At 49.0% G+C, this 20871-nt stretch overlaps 1 protein-coding gene across 4 annotated transcripts in view; it reads right to left on the bottom strand.

The window, feature by feature from the left end:
• CCDC175 (coiled-coil domain containing 175) overlaps nucleotides 1-20871 on the bottom strand; it is a 148383-nt gene that overhangs the window by 984 nt on the left and 126528 nt on the right. For 2 of the 4 annotated variants that reach the window (XR_012727806.1, XR_012727807.1), the window contains 4 exons: nucleotides 8634-8736; nucleotides 6195-6238; nucleotides 1009-1156; nucleotides 617-891 (listed from right to left, as the gene is read on the bottom strand). Coding sequence is in view for 2 of the 4 variants with exons in the window: in XM_075331170.1 (XP_075187285.1) it covers nucleotides 758-891; nucleotides 1009-1156; nucleotides 6195-6238; nucleotides 8634-8736 (429 nt within the window). In the remaining 2 variants the exon portion in view is untranslated. Of the gene's footprint in view, nucleotides 1-615; nucleotides 892-1008; nucleotides 1157-6194; nucleotides 6239-8633; nucleotides 8737-20871 lie in introns of those variants that run through there. The other 2 variants (XM_075331170.1, XM_075331171.1) reach the window with 2 other exon arrangements.

Below are 20871 nucleotides of genomic sequence, written 5' to 3'. Positions count from 1 at the left end.
TCGTGCTCCATCCCCCATGCTGCGCACCCCCCATCGTGCTCCATCCCCCATGCTGCGCACTCCCAAACATGCTCAATCACCCATGCTGCGCACTCCCCATCGTGCTCCATCCCCCATGCTGTGCACCCCCCATCGTGCTCCATCCCCCATGCTGCGCACCCCCCATCGTGCTCCAGTCACACATCAGAGAGTATACACGCACACATCTGATCGCATACACACACACACACACACACCCCACACCCCACTTCTCCCTGTGCCCACCAGTGGGCGGTCCCAGCAGCTGTGCTGCACGCCGTGCTCCTCTGCTGACACTCACAGATCCGATCGCATACACACACACACACACACTGACGATATCGCACATACGCGCTCACACACTCACAACATCCGGAGATACCACATGCTTCCGGTCATGTGATCCTCCGGCAGGTCCTGGAAGGTCACTGCACGCACAGGATCGCCGCCGAGAAGCAAGCGATATCACGGGATGTTGTGAGTGTGTGGATGCGATCTGATGTGTGTGTGAGGGGTGTGTTAGAGTGAGTGTGTGTGTCTGTTCTTATGTGTGTGCGTGTGTGTGTGTTCTGCAGCTGCAGGACCTTGATGCGCTCACCTCGGGGCGAGAGGCCATTCCGTGTGGGGGGCGGAGCCTGGGCGAGCGGCCATTCCGTGCGGGGGGGCGGAGCCGAGGCGAGCGGCCAATCCGTGCGGGGGGACGGGGCCGTGGCGAGCCCAGCGGCCAATCCGCTGTTTGTCACCGTAAGGACATGGCCAATCCGTGCAGGGGGGGGGGGGGGGCGAGCTGCCAATCCGTGAGGGGGGAGGAGCCGAGGCGAGCGGCCAATCCGTGCGGGGGGCGGGGCCATGGCAAGCCCAGCGGCCAATCCGCTGTTTGTCACCGTAAGGACACAATTTTGGAGCAAGACAGACAGAATAAGGCAATTATATATATATAGATATAAAAATGCGTGTATTTTTTTTAATTTTGTATCCCTAGTTGCATACCTGCTTTGCTTTGTAATAGAGAAGAGAGTCCCGTAAATTTCTCATACAATATATTATTCAGGTTTCCGACCTTCTCCTCCCTGTTGCCAATTTTTTTTAAGAGCTCGGCGATAGAGTCCAGGGTCTCTTGGTCTCTCTCAGAAAAGTCCTGCAATCACAGCGTTACATGTATATGTGCTGACTACAGCTATAACAGCAGCTTTAACCCTTTTATGACTAGTGGTTGGCAGAATATGGTCACTTGGCCACACACTGTGGCCGGCAAGAGATTGTAGGAGTTTGTCAATTGTGTGACCTGTGTAGGCAGAGAAAGGGAGGATTTAAAGGGGTAGTGCAGATGATGTTAGGACACCCCTCCCAAACCTCCACCCCAACGAAGAATCTGCACCATGAACAGATATTGTGAACATGTCCTATTTTATTGAAGACACATGCCCAATAACTGCCAATCATGCAGAAGTATAGGGAGGTAATGTCATCGGCACCACTTACCTCCAATGTGGAAGTGACAACCCCACTAATAGCATTGGAGTTCAGCCTTTCACATTGTTTTATGCTAAAATCTAAATATAGCTTACCAAAGGGAGAGGGGGGGATGCTGTCTATACGGCTCTGTGTGCGAGCAGCTGGGTGCCTGGTGCCAGCGGCCGGCTGCCCTCTCTGTGCGGGTGGTTGTGCGGACTGCGGTGGCTGTGCTGCGGGTGTCCCAGTATGTCCGTGGTCCCGGCTTCAAATGATGGCGCCGTAAGTCAGCGCGTGTGTAGATGGAGCTCTCATCCAAGAGCTCCATCGGCGCTCTGGGCGCCATCACTTGAAGCCGGGACCGCGGACAGACTGGGACACTCGCCGCACCGGCCTGCTCCACCACTAACCCGCCGCTGCCAGCGCAACCCCTGACTCCTGTGACCCTGCTCTACCACCGCTGCCTCCCCCCTTCAGTAAGACAACACCGGAGTATAAGACGGACCCCTTTTTCTTTTCTTACCTCTAAATTTGGGGTGCATCTTATAAAACGAAAAATACGGTACATTCGTCCTTAGGTGACTATACCCAGCCAAGTTCTGACTGTGATATGCAACCAGAACCCGCCTGTAAATTGAAGACCCCTCACGTTTTCTATGTAGGAGATAACACATTATAATACAGACTTTCTTTCTTGCCTCATTGGGGGACACAGGACCATGGGTGTATGCTGCTGGATCTAGGAGGCAAACACTAGGCAAACAAAAAAAATGAGCTCCAAAAAAAATGCAGTGTACATCCTTCAGCTGACAGGAACCCAACTCAGTTTTTTGCTTAGTGTATGGAGGTGGACATGGATCTGTGGTCAGACCTGCTTTCCACCACCTTTTGTATATTTTGTAATCTTTTCCCCTTTTTTGTTTTTTATATCCCCTCCCTTGGGGACTACTTTGGGACATCCCATGGTCCTGTGTCCCCCAATGAGGCGAGAGAAAAATATTTTTGGGTACTCACTGTAAAATCTGAGCCCTCATTTGGGGGACACAGTTCCCTCTCTAGTTTTCTGCATTTCTTTTTGATTAGACTACTGCTTGTCCACTATACTAAGTGGGCTTCCTGCCAGCTGGTGGATATACACTTCTGTGGAGGAGGTAACTTTGTTTGCCTAGTGTCAACCTCCTAGACCAGAGGTCTCAAACACACGGCCCGCGGGCCACACACGGCCCCTCAGGCTACTTCATGCGGCCCCCAGGCCCATGCCCCTGTTGACAATCGCGGTAGGTGCAGGGGCCGCAGCTACTGTCTGCGCTTTATGTCAGATGAATGTTTTGCCGGCGCTGCGCTCTGAGTCAAGCTCTCTATGCACAACTATTCCTCCAATGACAACTGCCTGACCTCAGCTGCTTACCTCTGATTGGCGGATGGCTACGGCAGCATTTGAAACATTGAGCATAGAGCACTGGACTCTGCACGTGCAGCGCCGGCAAAACATTCATCTGACATAAATTGCTGACAGTGGATACTGCCCCTGTACCGGCCGCGCTAGTCAATGGGGGCACGGGCCTGGGGGCCGCACGAAGCAGAGATGAGGCAGCCGGGGGAACGCGGGACAGGTGAGAAGAATGGTGGTTTTTTTTGTGTGTGTATGTGAAGGACTACACATTAACCCCTTAGCGACCTATGACGTACTGGGTACGTTATGGCTCCCTGGTACTTAAGGCCCCATAACGTACCCAGTACGTCATGGCGAAATCGGAGTCCCGGTGGCTGCGATCGCTTTGCAAATACTTTAGATTCGGGGAGGAGGGTGCCTCAGGAGGGGTGGTGTCTTCTTCCCGGACCTACGGAGGCTGTAACTAGCTGACGAACACCGCTCAGCCAATCACAGCCACTGTAATGTTTGAGCCATTGAAAATGGCTGAAACATTGAAATCCAGCCATGATCAGTGCAGATATAGCACTGATCATTGGCTAGAGCTGGGTGACCTCTGTTTTACCCGCCCCAGCTCTGATTGGGGAGACCGGCCTTGTGACCCATCTCTCCAATCACTGTGGATCTGGGGCCGGAGACCACTCCCCTCAGCTTCACTCCGGCGTCTGTGGAAGCGGAGGAGAGCGATCGGTAAGTTATAGCCACTGCCCCCTTTCAGCCGCCGCCACATTACTATAGGATGGGGACATGACTATAGAATGGGGACATTACTATAGGATGGGCACATTACTATAGAATAGGGACAAGGTGGGCACATGACTATAGGATGGGGACAAGGCTGGGTACATTACAAGGATGGGCACAATACTATTGGATGGGGACATTACTATAGAATGGGGACAAGGTGGGCACATTACTATGGGATGGGCACATTACTATTGGATGGGGACATTACTACAAGGGGACAAGGATGGGAAACATTACTATAAGATAGGGATAAGGCTGGGTACATTACTATAGGATGGGGACAAGGATAGGCACATTACTATAGGATGGGGACATTACTGTAGGATAGGCACATTACTATAGAATGTGACAACTATATGATGCAGACAGTACTACAGGATAGGGAGATTGCTACAAGGGGACAAGGATGAGGCACATTACAATAAGATGGGGACAAGGATTAGCACATTACTGTAGGATGGGGACTAGGATGGGCACATTACAACGAGATGGGGAACATTAGTAAAAGATGTTGGCCAAAATGTCTATATAGTGCTAATCGTAACACTATTAGTTACAAGAAAGGTAAAAAAATGTTGTTACAAAAAACAAAATAAGGCATGACTTTTTTTTACCATCAAAATTTTTTTTTTTATATATTATAATTATATATATATATATACACACACACAATATATATTGATTGTATTTAAACAAAGAATGTGCACATATGTTATAATAAACAAGTGAAAAATGTTCAAAATCAGCGGTCCCAAGGTGTGTAAAAAAAAAAAAAAGTACCAATAAAAATGTCACTTTGTCCTGCAAAGAATGCGGCCCCCCATATTTTTTTTCCCTCTGTGCGGCCCATACACCCAGCCGAGTTTGAGACCCCTGCCCTAGACCCATGGTGTTGTGTCCCCCAATGAGGGCTCCGAGAGAGATATTACGGTGAGTACATATTTTTTCTTTACAATAAGGCACTAGTGATTGATTAGTCTCAAGTTTAATTGTAACTTAAAAAAAAAATGTAAAACCGTTAATTAATAAAAAAAAAATTCTATTAACTCCAAAAATTAAAATTGTACTTATTTTCCCATTTGTAAAAAATAAAATGTGACTGTCTTGTTAAAGTTCAAACACCTAACTATATTTATCCCACATGTAAACACTATAGAAAAGACGTTTTAGTCATTTTGCTTGTTAAAAACTACTGCTCACCCTAAAAAAAACACAAAACTACCGTATATAACAGATTATTATGTATGAAAGTTTGCATAGTAGTCTTAGAGGGAACTAATCACCAGGATTTTCGTATATACTGGCACTATCAGGCAGATTCTCTACACACCCATTCCCTGTAGACTGTGAGCCCTCGCGGGCAGGGTCCTCTCTCCAGTCTGTTTTGTATTGTTAATGATTGTTGTACGTATACCCTCTTTCACTTGTAAAGCGCCATGGAATAAATGGCGCTATAATAATAATAATAATACCACCATTAGTGGGCAGCTCGGATGTTTAGGCTTTCAAATCCAAGAAAGTTTAAAAAATCATCAGCTTCTTGAGTGACAAGTACATCTGAGCAGATAATATATGGGTGGATATTGATATGATTTTCGCCCCCCTGCCTGTTTTTCCTCCCTCTCTGTATAATACTTACAAAAGAGAACAGAGAAAGGGAGGAACAACAGGCAGGGGGGCGCGGGAATCCATATGAATACCCACCCATCCGAGCTGACCACTAATGTAGGTAATGTAGGTATAGAATCAGCCTGATAGTGCCAGTATAAGGCTATGTGCTAAAAAGCTGCGTTCTGAAGCGCATGGTGCCGGCGAGAACGTGCGCTCTGCCTGCAGCTCCTGCCATAGACAGAGCAGGGGCTGCCGGCAAAGCGCATGGAAGAAGTGACATGTCACTTCTTAGAACAAAGCGATTCGGGCAGCAGCCGAAGCGCTGCGTTCTAATATGCCACGTGCGCACGGCCCCTGCACAATCTCCATAGATTGTGCAGGGGACGCAGGACGCATGCAGTTACGCAGCGCTACAAAGCGCAGCATAACTGCATGAATTACGCACACGAGCGCACATAGCCTAACACTGGCTTTAGCTTATACAGGAAAATCCTGGTGATTGGTTCCCTTTAATCACTTTCGTGTGGATTGTTACCTGGTCCCTAATAAGTAGATAAACGGGAAATTATAAAATTATACATTTTATAATTATACATAGTTCCATCTATGGAAAAATAAAAAGGTGACCCAATAAGACGTTTAGTCTTACCACAATCTACCAGGTTATATTTTCCGCACAGTGAATGCTGATAAAGCAAAACCCAAAAAACAATTGGTGACCAAAAGAAGACAAAAACTAATCTTCTCTATTGGAGGAAGTGGAGGAAAAACAGAAGTTAACGGAGTTTTACAAATAATCTTGACAAAAGTATTTATTAGCTGTCCACTGGATAAGTGATTAGTTTTACCTAGAGTCTGCACTGTGTGTTCAGTGACTTCATTGATTTGCTTTAGTTTAGTGCACAGGAATGACAAATCTGCAAGAAATACTTACACTGCAGACAAGGTTGTCTTGGTCCCAGCCTTCATGTAGATGCTCTGAAAAGACACAACACAGTCAGGCAGGGGCTCATTTAGGTATCTGTGTATTTAAACTTGAAACCCTTTCACCGAGGGGTCTAAATGAGCAATTGTTATTCAATAGCTTTATTTAGTATCCGTGGTACTTCCTGCTAAATAACTGATCCATATAATCCTCCAGTTTACTCCAATGGAGAGATCGGTGACATTTACTGTAAATATGCAGTTTATTGTCACCGATGGTGTGATCCATTACACCTGCTAGTGTCATCACTAATTGGACCCTTTATACCGGCTGGTATTGGGTTCAATTGGAGTTATGAAGAAACCTTTAATGTGTAGATATATTATATCCCTTAGTCTATTTAATATTCCTAAACCCCCCCCCCGGGATACACCTCATTCCCCCCTTGTACCCTATAAATTACTATGCTCTCTCAGCTGGCCGCGTCGCATCTTATGTCACTTCTGTAGGAAGGTGACTCCTACCGATATTAGGAAATCCAGCATATATGAGGCCACCAATGGAAAATTATGCTGCCCTGATGGAATGACCAGCCGTCCAATTACATGCCTTGTCTATGGAACTGGTTCATCCCCTTGAAGTGCAGCATCGGGACGGCTTGACTCCGCCCCCTTTTTGGTGACTTCTATACTTGGAGTGATCCGTCAGTGGGCATTGTTGATATAATATCTAAGATGATGATATGCGGCTTTATGACTTTAATACACGCCCAACGATTGGCTAGAGGGACTTTGTTATGGGTTAATGGAGCTTTTTCACCCATCCGCTTTGTCTTTCCCCGGATTGGGGGCGTGTTCTTTTGCTGGTGCATGAGTGATCGGGTTTTGGGCCAATGGAGCTTGAGCGGGATGTGTATCTCCGACAGTAGGGGAGGGGCTTTCTTCCTGTTATGCGTTTCCGGGGGCGTTCCCTGGGTGGAACGCAAGCCTGGGGGACGCAATAGGGCGAAGCGCTCCGGATAGGGAGAAGGAGGCCCTCCCCTTTAGTCACGTGCGTCTGCTCTTTGGAGATTCTCTCTATGTGGGACGCTACTGTAACGTAGGCTAGATGACGTGTTGAGGAGACGCACTATGGGATGGGGGGGAGGCGTTCCTCTCCTCCTATCATCACTGTCTATTGACAGCCATGGGCGGTCCTGGGTGAAACGCACGCTGAGCGGCTTTGGACGCTACTCTACACGTGCTGAACACTAATGGGATTATACTATTATCTATACAACACTAATGGAATTAAACATCAGGTGAGTTGTCCCTCCTGATTGGAGGAGCCACATTAACGCCATGTTTAAAAGACCCCACTTTATACGAGCCAGACTCTTTTGACATCTGAGGCTTGTGAGGGCTGGCAGTGAGGACCTGGTATATTTCTAATATGTCCCCTGAAGAGTCGATGTGGACGAAACGCGTCGGGACACTAACAGGGTCAGCTTAGGGGTCCAACCTTGCAATAGATGTGGACCGTCCTTGTTAGGACGGGAGTTTGGGGTGGCAGGTAATTTTGTTATTTTATGGTCTCCTGATTGGATAGGGAGAGTGAATGCTGGATTAGCATGCTGAACCCAGGAATCCAAAGGAGAGACTGCCTGCCCCCCACCTGTGGAAGGAGTTGGTGAGACCATTCCTGTTATATGCCTAATATATGTCTATAATTGTGGTATCTGACCACTGTCAGTATCAGATATTAATTGATGATATTTTTTGTTAGGTATAATTATTTTTTATGCTGAGTTTTTCTATCAAATTGGACTAACGTCCGTTGATTTGGCATAATCACCTTTGTGTTTGTTTATTATGTTGGTTTGTTTATTTGTTTTGAACTAGTGGCCTCCACCATGATTTTCTAAATGCGGTATGAATTGCCTTGAGATATCTGGGCACGCATATGTTGTATACATGGTGAGGGCTTTGTGAGTTAACGAAATATAATTAGAGTAATTGGGTTCCTCTTTTTAGAGTATATTTAATAAAGGATTAATTTTAATGCTGTTACATATATTGTCAAATTGGGATTGCTGTATCACCTATCTGTGTATTTTGGCCTGATCTCGGACCGAGCATGACGGCTTCATAGAAATAGGATGATGTGTGAATCCAGCTTTGCACTACTACAAAAATCTGTATCCCATACATTACCTATTTCCATAAATTCATTACACTGACCTCCAAACAAATTATAAAATCGAATTTTTTTTCTTAATTGCTTTCGATAAAACACAAGTCAAGAAAAATCCAAAATTATAGTGGTGATGTAGAAGCCACATTGGGATTTTTTTTCAGAACCTTTATTTTTGTATATAAAAATGTGAAAATCAATCAAAACTTCTTGCAGGCGTGTTCTTTCATATGTGCCTATGTGCTCGATTCAGTGCATAGTAAATTCTGCACTTACCTATCAGAGACGCCTGGTCCTTCTCTAGGTGATCTGTGTCTGATAAGTGTTTTTCGGATTCTCCTATGATTGCACAGATATCATCCTTATATTGTGCATTTTGCTGTAAAGAGATGAGAACAATTACTGCCATCCGGAATGTGGCTATAAGTAATCAGATGTCAGAATGCAAACCCATTTTTACTAATGTATATATGGAAATATATAATATCCCACTCATCACATCGGAGGTTTGGTCATATCAAGTTGGTTTAATTAGATCATTTCAATCTGTTACTATATAGCGGTTGGCTGATCCCACCAACATTGGTGAGTTTTTCCAGACGTTTGATAATGATGACCTATTGGACCAGTGGGGTCCTGCACCCCCAGCGATCGGATGTTTGTGGCCTCAGCAGTGGTAAGATGCAGCTCCGTACACTGCAGTGGTTGTACTCTGGTACTGTATTGACTGAATGGGAACTGAGCTGCAGTACACCAGAATGGCCAGTACATAGCGTACAGGGAGATGTAATAACTCGGTTTTAAAGGGGTTTTTCAAAATCTAAAAACCACCAGAATGCCTTAAATGTTCAAAGAAGGGAATTTTGTTTACTTACCGTAAATTCCTTTTCTTCTAGCTCCAATTGGGAGACCCAGACACTTGGGTGTATAGCTTATGCCTCCGGAGGCCACACAAAGTATTACACTAAAAGTGTAAAGCCCCTCCCCTTCTGCCTATACACCCCCCATGCATCACGGGCTCCTCAGTTTTGGTGCAAAAGCAAGAAGGAGGAAAAAATTATAAATTGGTTTAAAGTAAATTCAATCCGAAGGAATATCGGAGAACTGAAACCATTCAACATGAACAACATGTGTACACAAAGAACAACAGCCCGAAGGGAACAGGGGCGGGTGCTGGGTCTCCCAATTGGAGCTAGAAGAAAAGGAATTTACGGCAAGTAAACAAAATTCCCTTCTTCTTTGTCGCTCCATTGGGAGACCCAGACACTTGGGACGTCCAAAAGCAGTCCCTGGGTGGGTAAATAATACCTCATAATAGAGCCGTAAACGGCTCAGTCCTACAGGTGGGCAACCGCCGCCTGAAGGACTCGCCTACCTAGGCTGGCATCTGCCGAAGCATAGGTATGCACCTGATAGTGTTTCGTGAAAGTGTGCAGGCTCGACCAGGTAGTCGCCTGACACACCTGCTGAGCCATAGCCTGGTGCCGCAAGGCCCAGGACGCCCCCACGGCCCTGGTAGAATGGGCCTTCAGCCCTGAGGGAACCGGAAGCCCCGAGGAACGATAAGCTTCGAGAATTGGTTCCTTGATCCACCGAGCCAGGGGTGATTTGGAAGCTTGTGACCCTTTACGCTGGCCAGCAACAAGGACAAAGAGTGCATCCGAGCGGCGCAGGGGCGCCGTACGAGAAATGTAGAATCTGAGTGCTCTAACCAGATCTAACAAGTGCAAATCCTTTTCACATTGGTGAACTGGATGAGGACAAAAAGAGGGTAAGGAGATATCCTGATTGAGATGAAAGGGGGATACCACCTTAGGGAGAAATTCCGGAACCGGACGCAGAACCACCTTGTCCTGGTGAAACACCAGGAAAGGGGCTTTGCACGACAACGCTGCTAGCTCAGACACTCTCCGAAGTGAAGTGACTGCTACTAGGAAGACCACTTTCTGCGAAAGGCGTGAGAGAGAAATATCCCTCATTGGCTCGAACGGTGGTTTCTGAAGAGCCATCAGCACCCTGTTCAGATCCCAGGGTTCTAACGGACGCTTGTAAGGAGGGACGATGTGACAAACCCCCTGCAGGAACGTGCGTACCTGTGGAAGTCTGGCTAGGCGCTTCTGAAAAAACACAGAGCGCAGAGACTTGTCCCTTAAGGGAGCCGAGCGACAAACCCTTTTCCAATCCGGATTGAAGGAAGGACAGAAAAGTGGGCAAGGTAAATGGCCAGGGAGAAAAACCCTGAGCAGAGCACCACGACAAGAATATCTTCCACGTCCTGTGGTAGATCTTGGCGGACGTTGGTTTCCTAGCCTGTCTCATAGTGGCAATGACCTCTTGGGATAACCCTGAAGACGCTAGGATCCAGGACTCAATGGCCACACAGTCAGGTTGAGGGCCGCAGAATTCAGATGGAAAAACGGCCCTTGAGACAGCAAGTCTGGTCGGTCTGGTAGTGCCCACGGTTGGCCGACCGTGAGATGCCACAGATCCGGGTACCACGACCTCCTCGGCCAGTCTGGAGCGACGAGGATGGCGCGGCGGCAGTCGGCCCTGATCTTGCGTAACACTCTGGGCAACAGTGCCAGAGGAGGAAACACATAAGGGAGTTGAAACTGCGACCAATCCTGAACTAAGGCGTCTGCCGCCAGAGCTCTGTGATCTTGAGACCGTGCCATGAATGTCGGGACCTTGTTGTTGTGCCGGGACGCCATTAGGTCGACGTCCGGCATGCCCCAGCGGCAACAGATCTCCTGAAACACGTCCGGGTGAAGGGACCATTCCCCTGCGTCCATGCCCTGGCGACTGAGAAAGTCTGCTTCCCAGTTTTCTACGCCCGGGATGTGAACTGCGGATATGGTGGAGGCTGTGGCCTCCACCCACAGCAGAATCCGCCGGACTTCCTGGAAGGCTTGCCGACTGCGTGTCCCGCCTTGGTGGTTGATGTATGCCACCGCTGTGGAGTTGTCCGACTGAATTCGGATCTGTTTGCCTTCCAGCCACGGCTGGAACGCCTTTAGGGCAAGATACACTGCCCTTATCTCCAGAACATTGATCGGAAGGGAGGACTCTGTCTGAGTCCAAGTACCCTGAGCCCTGTGGTGGAGAAAGACCGCTCCCCACCCTGACAGGCTCGCGTCCGTCGTGACCACCGCCCAGGATGGGGGCAGGAAGGATTTCCCCTTCGACAGAGAAGTGGGGAGAAGCCACCACTGAAGGGAAGCCTTGGCTGCCCGCGAAAGGGAGACGTTCCTGTCGAGGGACGTCGACTTCCTGTCCCATTTGCGGAGAATGTCCCATTGAAGTGGGCGCAGATGAAACTGCGCAAAAGGAACTGCCTCCATTGCTGCTACCATCTTCCCTAGGAAGTGCATGAGGCGCCTCAGGGGGTGTGACTGGCCTTGAAGGAGAGATTGCACCCCTGTCTGTAGTGAACGCTGTTTGTTCAGCGGAAGCTTCACTATCGCTGAGAGAGTATGAAACTCCATGTCAAGATATGTCAGTGATTGGGCCGGTGTCAGATTTGACTTTGGAAAATTGATGATCCACCCGAAACTCTGGAGAGTCTCCAGAGCAATGTTCAGGCTGTGTTGGCATGCCCCTTGAGAGGGTGCCTTGACAAGCAGATCGTCTAAGTAAGGGATCACCGAGTGTCCCTGAGAGTGTAGGATTGCCACCACTGTTGCCATAACCTTGGTGAAGACCCGTGGGGCTGTCGCCAGGCCAAAAGGCAGTGCCACGAACTGAAGGTGTTCGTCCCCTATGGCGAAACGCAGGAAGCGCTGATGCTCTGGTGCAATCGGTAGGTGGAGATAAGCATCTTTGATGTCGATTGATGCCAGGAAATCTCCTTGGGACATTGAGGCGATGACGGAGCGGAGCGATTCCATCCGGAACCGCCTGGTTTTCACATGCTTGTTGAGCAGTTTTAGGTCCAGAACAGGACGGAAGGATCCGTCCTTTTTTGGCACCACGAACAAGTTGGAGTAAAAACCGTGACCCCGTTGCTGAAGAGGAACAGGGATCACCACTCCTTCCGCCTTCAGAGTGCACACCGCCTGCAGAAGAGCATCGGCTCTTTCGGGGGGCGGAGATGTTCTGAAGAAACGAGTCGGAGGACGAGAGCTGAACTCTATCCTGTAACCTTGAGATAGAATGTCTCTCACCCATCGGTCTTTTACCTGTGGCAGCCAGGCGTCGCAAAAGCGGGAGAGCCTGCCACCGACCGAGGATGCGGTTTGAGGAGGCCGAAAGTCATGAGGAGGCCGCTTTGGGAGCGGTTCCTCCGGCGGTCTTTTTAGGACGTGACTTAGACCGCCATGAATCGGAGTTCCTCTGATCTTTCTGAGGCCTTTTGGACGAGGAGAATTGAGACCTGCCCGCGGTCCGAAAGGACCGAAACCTCGATTGTACCTTCCGTGGTTGAGGTCTGTTTGGTTTGGACTGGGGTAAGGATGAGTCCTTTCCCTTGGATTGTTTAATGATTTCATCCAATCGCTCACCAAACAAGCGGTCGCCAGACAATGGCAAACCGGTTAAGAACTTTTTGGAAGCAGAATCTGCCTTCCATTCACGTAGCCACATGGCCCTGCGGACTACCACCGAATTGGCGGATGCTACCGCCGTACGGCTCGCAGAGTCCAGGATAGCATTAATGGCGTAGGACGTAAACGCCGACGCCTGAGAGGTTAAGGACACCACTTGCGGGGCAGATGTACGTGTGACTGTATTAATCTGCGCCTGACAAGCTGAGATAGCTTGGAGTGCCCATACGGCTGCGAATGCTGGAGCAAAAGACGCGCCGATAGCTTCATAGATGGATTTCAACCATAGTTCCATCTGTCTGTCAGTGGCATCTTTGAGCGAAGCCCCATCTTCCACTGCAACTATGGATCTAGCCGCCAGTCTGGAGATTGGAGGATCCACCTTAGGACACTGAGTCCAGCCCTTGACAACATCAGGGGGGGAAGGGATAACGTGTATCCTTAAGGCGCTTGGAAAAACGCTTGTCTGGACAGTCTCGGTTTTTCTGGACTGCCTCTCTGAAGTCAGAGTGATCCAGAAACGTACTCAATGTACGTTTGGGAAACCTGAAACGGAATTTCTCCTGAGAAGCTGACTCCTCAATTGTAGGAGCTGGTGGAGAAATATCCAACACCTGATTGATGGTCGCTATAAGGTCATTCACTACGGCGTCACCATCAGGTGTATCAAGGTTGAGAGCGGCTTAAGGATCAGAATCCTGATCTGTTACCTCCGCTTCATCCTCCAGAGAGTCCTCCTGCTGAGACCCTGAACAGTGTGATGAGGTGGAGGGAATTTCCCAGCGAGCCCGCTTGGGCGGCCTGGGACTGCGGTCCGTGTCAGAGACCTCACCCTGGGACCTATGGGTCACCCCAGGGGCACATTGCTGTTCCAATTGAGGGGGACCAGGGGTCAAAGATTGATCAGTGCCCGGGGCCTGAATCACCGGTCTGGACTGTAAGGCTTCTAGTATTTTAGCAGACCATTTATCCATACTCTCAGACAGTTTGTCAGCAAAAGCTGCAAACTCCGTCCCTGTCACCTGGACAGTGGTAGCAGGTGGTTCCACCTGGGCCACCAGTAGCAGAGGCTCCGGCTGAGTAAGTGCCACAGGGGCCGAGCATTGCACACAATGAGGGTCAGTGGAACCTGCCGGTAGTATAGCTGCACATGAGGTACAGGTTGCAAAGTACGCCTGTGCTTTGGCACCCTTGCTTTTTGCGGACGACATGCTGTTGTCTCCTCTTAGAACAATCCAGGAGGGTATATACCAAAAATCAACAGAGCGACCGTACAGTGCAAATGTATAGCCTATATATATATATATATATATATATATATATACACACTTCGGCACTCAGTGGGGCCAGCACCACAGGTGCTGCTTACCGACCGCTCAGAGCGGTTGTGTGATCACCAGATTCCCTGCCTGGGTCTCCCTGTGTTGTCTCTCCTCTCCAGCGTCTGAATCGCTGACAGGAATGGCTGCCGGCGTTCTGTGGGGAGGAGGGGACCGTGGGCGTGCCCAAGAAAGTGCGGGAATCTAGTGCCCCAGTGTACTGAGTGAGGGGGGAGGAGGATACTAATGTATGCTCCAGCCCTCAGCGCTGACTATCTGTGCAGCGTCCCGCCCTTCCCCTGACTGGCAAGCCTGTGGGCGGGAATATGCGATACTAGGCCGCAGAAGCCGGGGACTAAAGTTATAAGCGCGGCCGGCATATAAGCGCGGCCGCGCGGTAGTCCCCGGCGCACTAACACACCCAGCAGTGCTGCAATGTGTATGGCACAAGCGCTCCATGCGCGGTCCCCACGGGGACACAGAGTACCTCACAGTAGCAGGGCCTTGTCCCTGACGATACCCAGCTCCTATCCAGCAGATTCCCAGGGGCTGCGGAGGGAGCACGGTCCCAGTGCCTGGAGACCGATCCGGATCCCACTTCACCCAGAGCCCATAAGGGATGTGGAAGGAAAACAGCATGTGGCTCCTGCCTGTGTACCCGCAATGGGTACCTCAACCTTAACAACACCGCCGACAAAGTGGGGTGAGAAGGGAGCATGCTGGGGGCCCTGTTATGGGCCCTCTTTTCTTCCATCCGACCTAGTCAGCAGCTGCTGCTGACTAAGCTGTGGAGCTATGCGTGGATGTCAGCCTCCTTCGCACAAAGCATAAAAACTGAGGAGCCCGTGATGCACGGGGGGTGTATAGGCAGAAGGGGAGGGGCTTTACACTTTTAGTGTAATACTTTGTGTGGCCTCCGGAGGCATAAGCTATACACCCAAGTGTCTGGGTCTCCCAATGGAGCGACAAAGAAAGTAGTTTAGCTTGCACCTCACCCCATCTCCATCACTCCTCCACTGTGATCAGATCCAGAACAGGCCTGGCGTCTCCAAGCCTCTGCACATGGTCTGTGAAAATCTACAACTTTGCTGCTGTGAGAGATTGTGGCTCCAATTGTGGCCATCGTCTCCCTTGATCAGTTGCCGAAGTCTAAATTTGGAAGTGAGATCTATCCTGCAGTATATCGCTCCTCTCAGGCCTTTTGTATATGTATACTGTACCATCCTGCAGTACATAGCAACTCTCAGCCCCTCTATATACAGTACAGCCTCTTTCAGCAGCATATTGTTCTTCAGCCCCTCTATATAGAACTTCCTCTTGCAGTACATTAATCTTATTCCCCTCTATCTACAGCCTCCTCTTGCAGTATATCACTCCACTTATACAGCAGGAGGGCTGTACATAGAGAGGACTATCGCTCAACTTTTTCCCCCCTATATGTACAGCCTCCTCCTGTAGTAAATCATTACGCTTATTCCCCTGTATGTACAGCCAGCTCCTGGACTATATCGCTCCCCTTATTCACCTCTTTGTACAGCCTCCTCTTGCAGTAGATCACTCCACTTATTCCCCTCTATGTACAGCCTTGTCCTGCAGTATATTGCTCCACTTATTCTCTTACATGCACAGCCACTTCCTGCAGTTAATAACTAATTTTATTCCCCTCTATGTACAGCCTCCTACTGCAGTATATCGCTCCATTTATTCCCCTCTATGTACAGCCAATTCCTGGACTATATTGCTTCTTTTATTCCCATTTATGTAGAGCCTCCTCATGTAGTATTCTGCTCCACTCATTCCCCTCTATGTTCAACCAGTTTCTGTATCATGCCCCTCTATATACAAACCCATTTGGGAGGACATAGCCTCTTCTCAGCCTCCAGCATAAACTACTCCATCCTGAAGCACATCACTCATCTTACTGCAAGGAGTACAATCCTCCCACCTTTTCTTGCTCTGTATTGGACTCCTGATAATAAGCAGAGATAATAAGGAATTCTAAGTACCAAAGGAGAGGCTACAGGGGTTGCATTCTTCATTCATTCATGAGCGATCCCAGCAACCTGACAAGAGAGCAGCAAGAAAGCAGGAATCGAGCATGCGCGATCCAATTTCTGCACTGTTGAGAGCACAGTAGAGGAATCAGGGATCACGCATGCAGGATTCTAGAACTTCAACATTGCCCATACACTTAAGGGGGCTTTACACGCAACGGCAATCGCTAACAATATGTCATTGGGGGTCACGGAATTCGTGACGCACATCCAGCCTTTTTAGCGACGTCGTTGCGTGTGAAACGTACGAAAGACCGCTAACGATCAAAAATACTCTCCTTATCGTTGATATGTCGTTCTAATCCCAAATATCGTTGATGGTGCTGGATGCAGGTTCTTTGTCGTTCCTGAGGCAGCACACATCGCTACGTGTGACACCCCAGGAACGACAAACAATACCTTACCTGTGTCCTCCGGCAACGAGGTGGGCATCACTTTCTTTCGGCTGCTCTCCGCCCCTCAGCTTCTATTGGGCGGCTGCCGTGTGACGCCACAGGAACTTCCCCCTTAGAAAGGAGGCGGTTCGCCGGCCACAGCGACATCACTAGGCAGGTAAGTCCGTATGACGGGGACAAATGATATTGTGCGCCACGGGCAGCGATTTGCCCGTGACGCACAAATGACAGGGGCGGGTACGCTCGCTAGCAATATCGTTGCGTGTAAAGCCCCCTTTAGGCCAGCAGTGATCCTGCGTATCCTAGGCAGTACAGTTTGGCTCAAAAAACATGTGGGCTGTATATGGAACATCACCAGGGTGCTGTCATACCCAAAACAACATTAGACAGGAGCAGAATTTTTCATATAGTGTAAGTATATTGCTGAGGGATAGCTTCAATGTCTTTGACAACCCTTTAAAGGGGTGGTTCACCCATTTTTTTTTTTTTTCCCCAATGATTCTCACTTACCATTATATGCATCTTCTGCATTGGCTTCTGTTTCCATTTCTGGCACTGAGCGGCGTTATCCTGCACGCTCAGTGCCAGTCACATGACCCCCTGGAGCTGTGGCCGCCGGCATCCTCTGACGTCCCGGCATTTCCGGGCTCTCAAACTGGACGGGTACGTCACAGGATGCCGGCGCCACTCACAGTGATTGACTGGGCTGTGGGCGGTGACTACCTGACGTCACAGCCCAGCATCGAGGGGAGGATCCGGAGGATGCCAGTGTGTGGAGCGGTGAAGGCAGAGCACGCGCTACCAGCATTCAGCTGTGGGAGGTACGGGGCGCCAGTGTGGAGTACAGGGGGGGGTTTCTCCAACTGAAATCCCCCCCTGTCACGCAAGTATGTGATCACACTGTCCACCCGCCCGCTGTGCTCAGCTGTCAGGAGAGCGGGCGGTGTCGGCAGTGTGATCATATACTCCCACCAGCAGCACAGGTGACCGGACGCGGAGTGAGTGTGTGTGTGTATGTCATACTCACCTGTCTGCAGGGTCCGGGTGCCATGCTTGCTTCCAGCCCCTGTCCCGGTACCGCCGCTCTGGCTGTGTGCAGTCTCCCCGGGGCACGCACGAAGCTTGCAGGACCTGGCCGTGGATCACCTGATGCAGTCACCTGACGCATCAGCTGATCGTAGTCTCGCCGGCTTTTTCGTGTCCGGCCGGCTATCAGCTGATCCTGCCGTCAGGGGACTTCATCAGCTGATTACCGGCCGCTCCTGCAGCGATAGGACGGGATCATACTCCTGTCCAATCGATCGCTCCAGGAGCTGCCGGTAATCACCACAGCACATAAGTGAGTATGTATTTTTTTTTTTTTTTTTGGCACTGATGCATCAGCTGATTGTATAATCGGCTTTTATACAATCAGCTGATGTGTGATGGGATTCAGGCACTTGATCCTGATACATCATCTGATCGCTTTGCCTTCCAGCAAACCGATCAGATGATATTGGATCCGGATTGGACGGCGCGGGACCCTAACCCAGGATTACTGCGGAGGGGGGTTTATTTCAATAAAGATGGAGTCACTAATTGTGTTGTGTTTTATTTCTAATAAAAATATTTTTGTGTGTTGTGTTTTTTTTTTTTTTTATCATTACTAGTAATTCATGGTGGCCATGTCTAATATTGGCGTGACACCATGAATTTCGGGCTTAGGGCTAGCTGATAATATACAGCTAGCCCTAACCCCATTATTACCCGGCTAGCCACCCGGCATCAGGGCAGCTGGAAGAGTTGGATACAGCGCCAGAAGATGGCGCTTCTATGAAAGCGCCATTTTCTGGGGTGGTTGCGGACTGCAATTCGCAGTGGGGGTGCCCAGAAAGCTTGGGCACCCTTCACTGTGGATTCCATTCCACAGCTGCCTAGTTGTACCCGGCTGGACACCAAAATTAGGCGAAGCTCACGTCATTTTTTTTTTAAATTATTTCATGAAATTCATGAAATAATTAAAAAAAAAAGGGCTTCTCTATATTTTTGGTTCCCAGCCGGGTACAAATAGGCAGCTGGGGGTTGGGGGCAGCCCGTACCTGCCTGCTGTACCCGGCTAGCATACAAAATATGGCGAGGCCCACGTCATTTTTTTTTTCTCTTTTTTGGCAAAAAACTGCATACAGTCCGGGATGGAGTATGCTGAGCCTTGTAGTTCTGCAGCTGCTGTCTGCTCTCCTGCATACACTAGTGAATGGAGGATGCTGAGCCTTGTAGTTCTGCAGCTGCTGTCTGCTCTCATGCATACACTAGTGAAGTTATGTACTAGTAAAACAACTCCCATGTCAGGAGCCAAAATTGGGAAAGATTTGTTTTGCCGAATCCATTGCAGGGTTAATGGTGTTCTCAGATTTTACAGAGGACCTCAATGTTAGCCTGTGTGGATGACGTAGGACGCATTAAGCACCCAGGCTTCAGAAGAAGGAGGACAAAGATGGCCAAAAGAGGAGGCGCTGCACCCGGAGAATGGAGACGGTCATCTGACCAGTCTGCATCGCCCCTTAGGTAAGTATTATAAAGTCATGTTTATGTTCTACACAGCAGCCTGGGCTCTTATATACAGTATGTTAGAATGCTGTATATAAGAGCCCACTGGTGGTGGCCGCAGCTTATAGTCACCAAATCTGGTGACAGGTTCCCTTTAAGTGCCCGGCTCCTGGTCTTATACTCACCTTACAGCGTCTTCATCTTCAATCAGTGGTTTTCTGTAGTTTGTGACCTGCCAGCTTCGCTAATGTGTCATGGAGTAATCTGGAGGTCACAACTCAATACAAGTCTATGAGACCCTCGTTCTGGCATTCATAGAGTTAGATTGAGAGCTTGTGACGTAACTTCTAACTTCCAGACGTGATTGTCACAAGATAGCGCTGCGGGACCGGAGTATCGCTGATAAAATACACAACAGGGGTTTTAAGCGCCACTCGCGTGCTGAAATAAAACACTGGAGCGGTGCTTTAAGTAAAGGCTGTAAAGCGGTAGACAACCCCTTTTACGTTTGGCCGGTTGCTAATTTCTACTGAAAATTAGCCATTTGCCATAATTCAGAGATTAGCATCAGAGTCCTGATAGCCATAAAGACCTAAAAATCAAGGTGAAGGTGAATGTGGGACTCACCTGGTGCAGGTCCATGTGGACACGGATCTGTAAATGTATAAAGCATTGCGATGAAAACAAAGGAACGGCTTTCCTGTAAGGATTGCCTGTCAGCTGGTGCTAAGGCTGCTTTCACACATCCTGTTTTTGCTGTGCGGCACAATACGGCGCTTTGCAGAAAAAACGCAACCTTTTTTTTTTTGCCGCCGGGTGAGTTTTTTTCTGCATAGACTTGCATTAGTGCCGTATTGGGCCACATGGCCTTGCGTTGCGTCCGTTTTTTGCCGGATGCGGCATATTTAGCCCATGATGGAACGTTGCCTGGCACTTTTTTTGTGCGGCGAAAAAAAACGCATCACGCTGGATCCGGCGAGATTTACAATGCAAGCCTATGGACGCCGGATGCGGTTTTTTGCACTGCGGATGCTCAGTATCAAGCTGCATCTGTCAAAAAACGGACGGGCCGCATGGAAAAACTTATGCAACGGATCTGTTTTTTTCGCCGCATCCGTTGCATAGGTTTTCGAGCCGCACTGCAAAACCGGATGTGTGACAGCAGCCTAAGACGTCTACTACTTCCAGACCGTGACCATATAGTGTGGTGAGAACTGAAAGCAATTACTACTCTGAGGCTGGACCAGAGCGCAGCAGGCAGACGCTGACCCCCTTCTCTGCTCCAATCATGCTCTGACCTGATTGTATATCATCAAGGCTGGAGCTTTCCATCCGGTGGCCATTCACAGAAATGTTCAGATATCAGCAGGCGAGAGAAAAGAACACAAGGTCCGGAAGCAGAAGCAGATACATATAGCGGAGCACTGCGGGAATTTGTGATTTGGCACATTGCTACACCAACACCAAGATTGGTACTTCTCTGGGGAGGTGGTATGGTCATAGTAAAGGCCGCTTTACACATAGTAACACTTAGACAGGCCAACATGCCGAATACTATTTTTTTTCTCCCACATGTTACATTGTGGGCAGATCCAGCAGGTTTTGACAACTTTAATGTTTTAGGGGACCTTCGCTAATAGTATACAAACACTGAACAATAAAAAATAAATCTTTAGTTT

The sequence above is a fragment of the Anomaloglossus baeobatrachus genome, chromosome 12 (assembly GCF_048569485.1).
Source record: "Anomaloglossus baeobatrachus isolate aAnoBae1 chromosome 12, aAnoBae1.hap1, whole genome shotgun sequence".
NCBI lineage: Eukaryota > Metazoa > Chordata > Amphibia > Anura > Aromobatidae > Anomaloglossus > Anomaloglossus baeobatrachus.
Note: the sequence above shows the minus strand (reverse complement) of the source record. Positions and strands in the feature narration are given on the sequence as shown.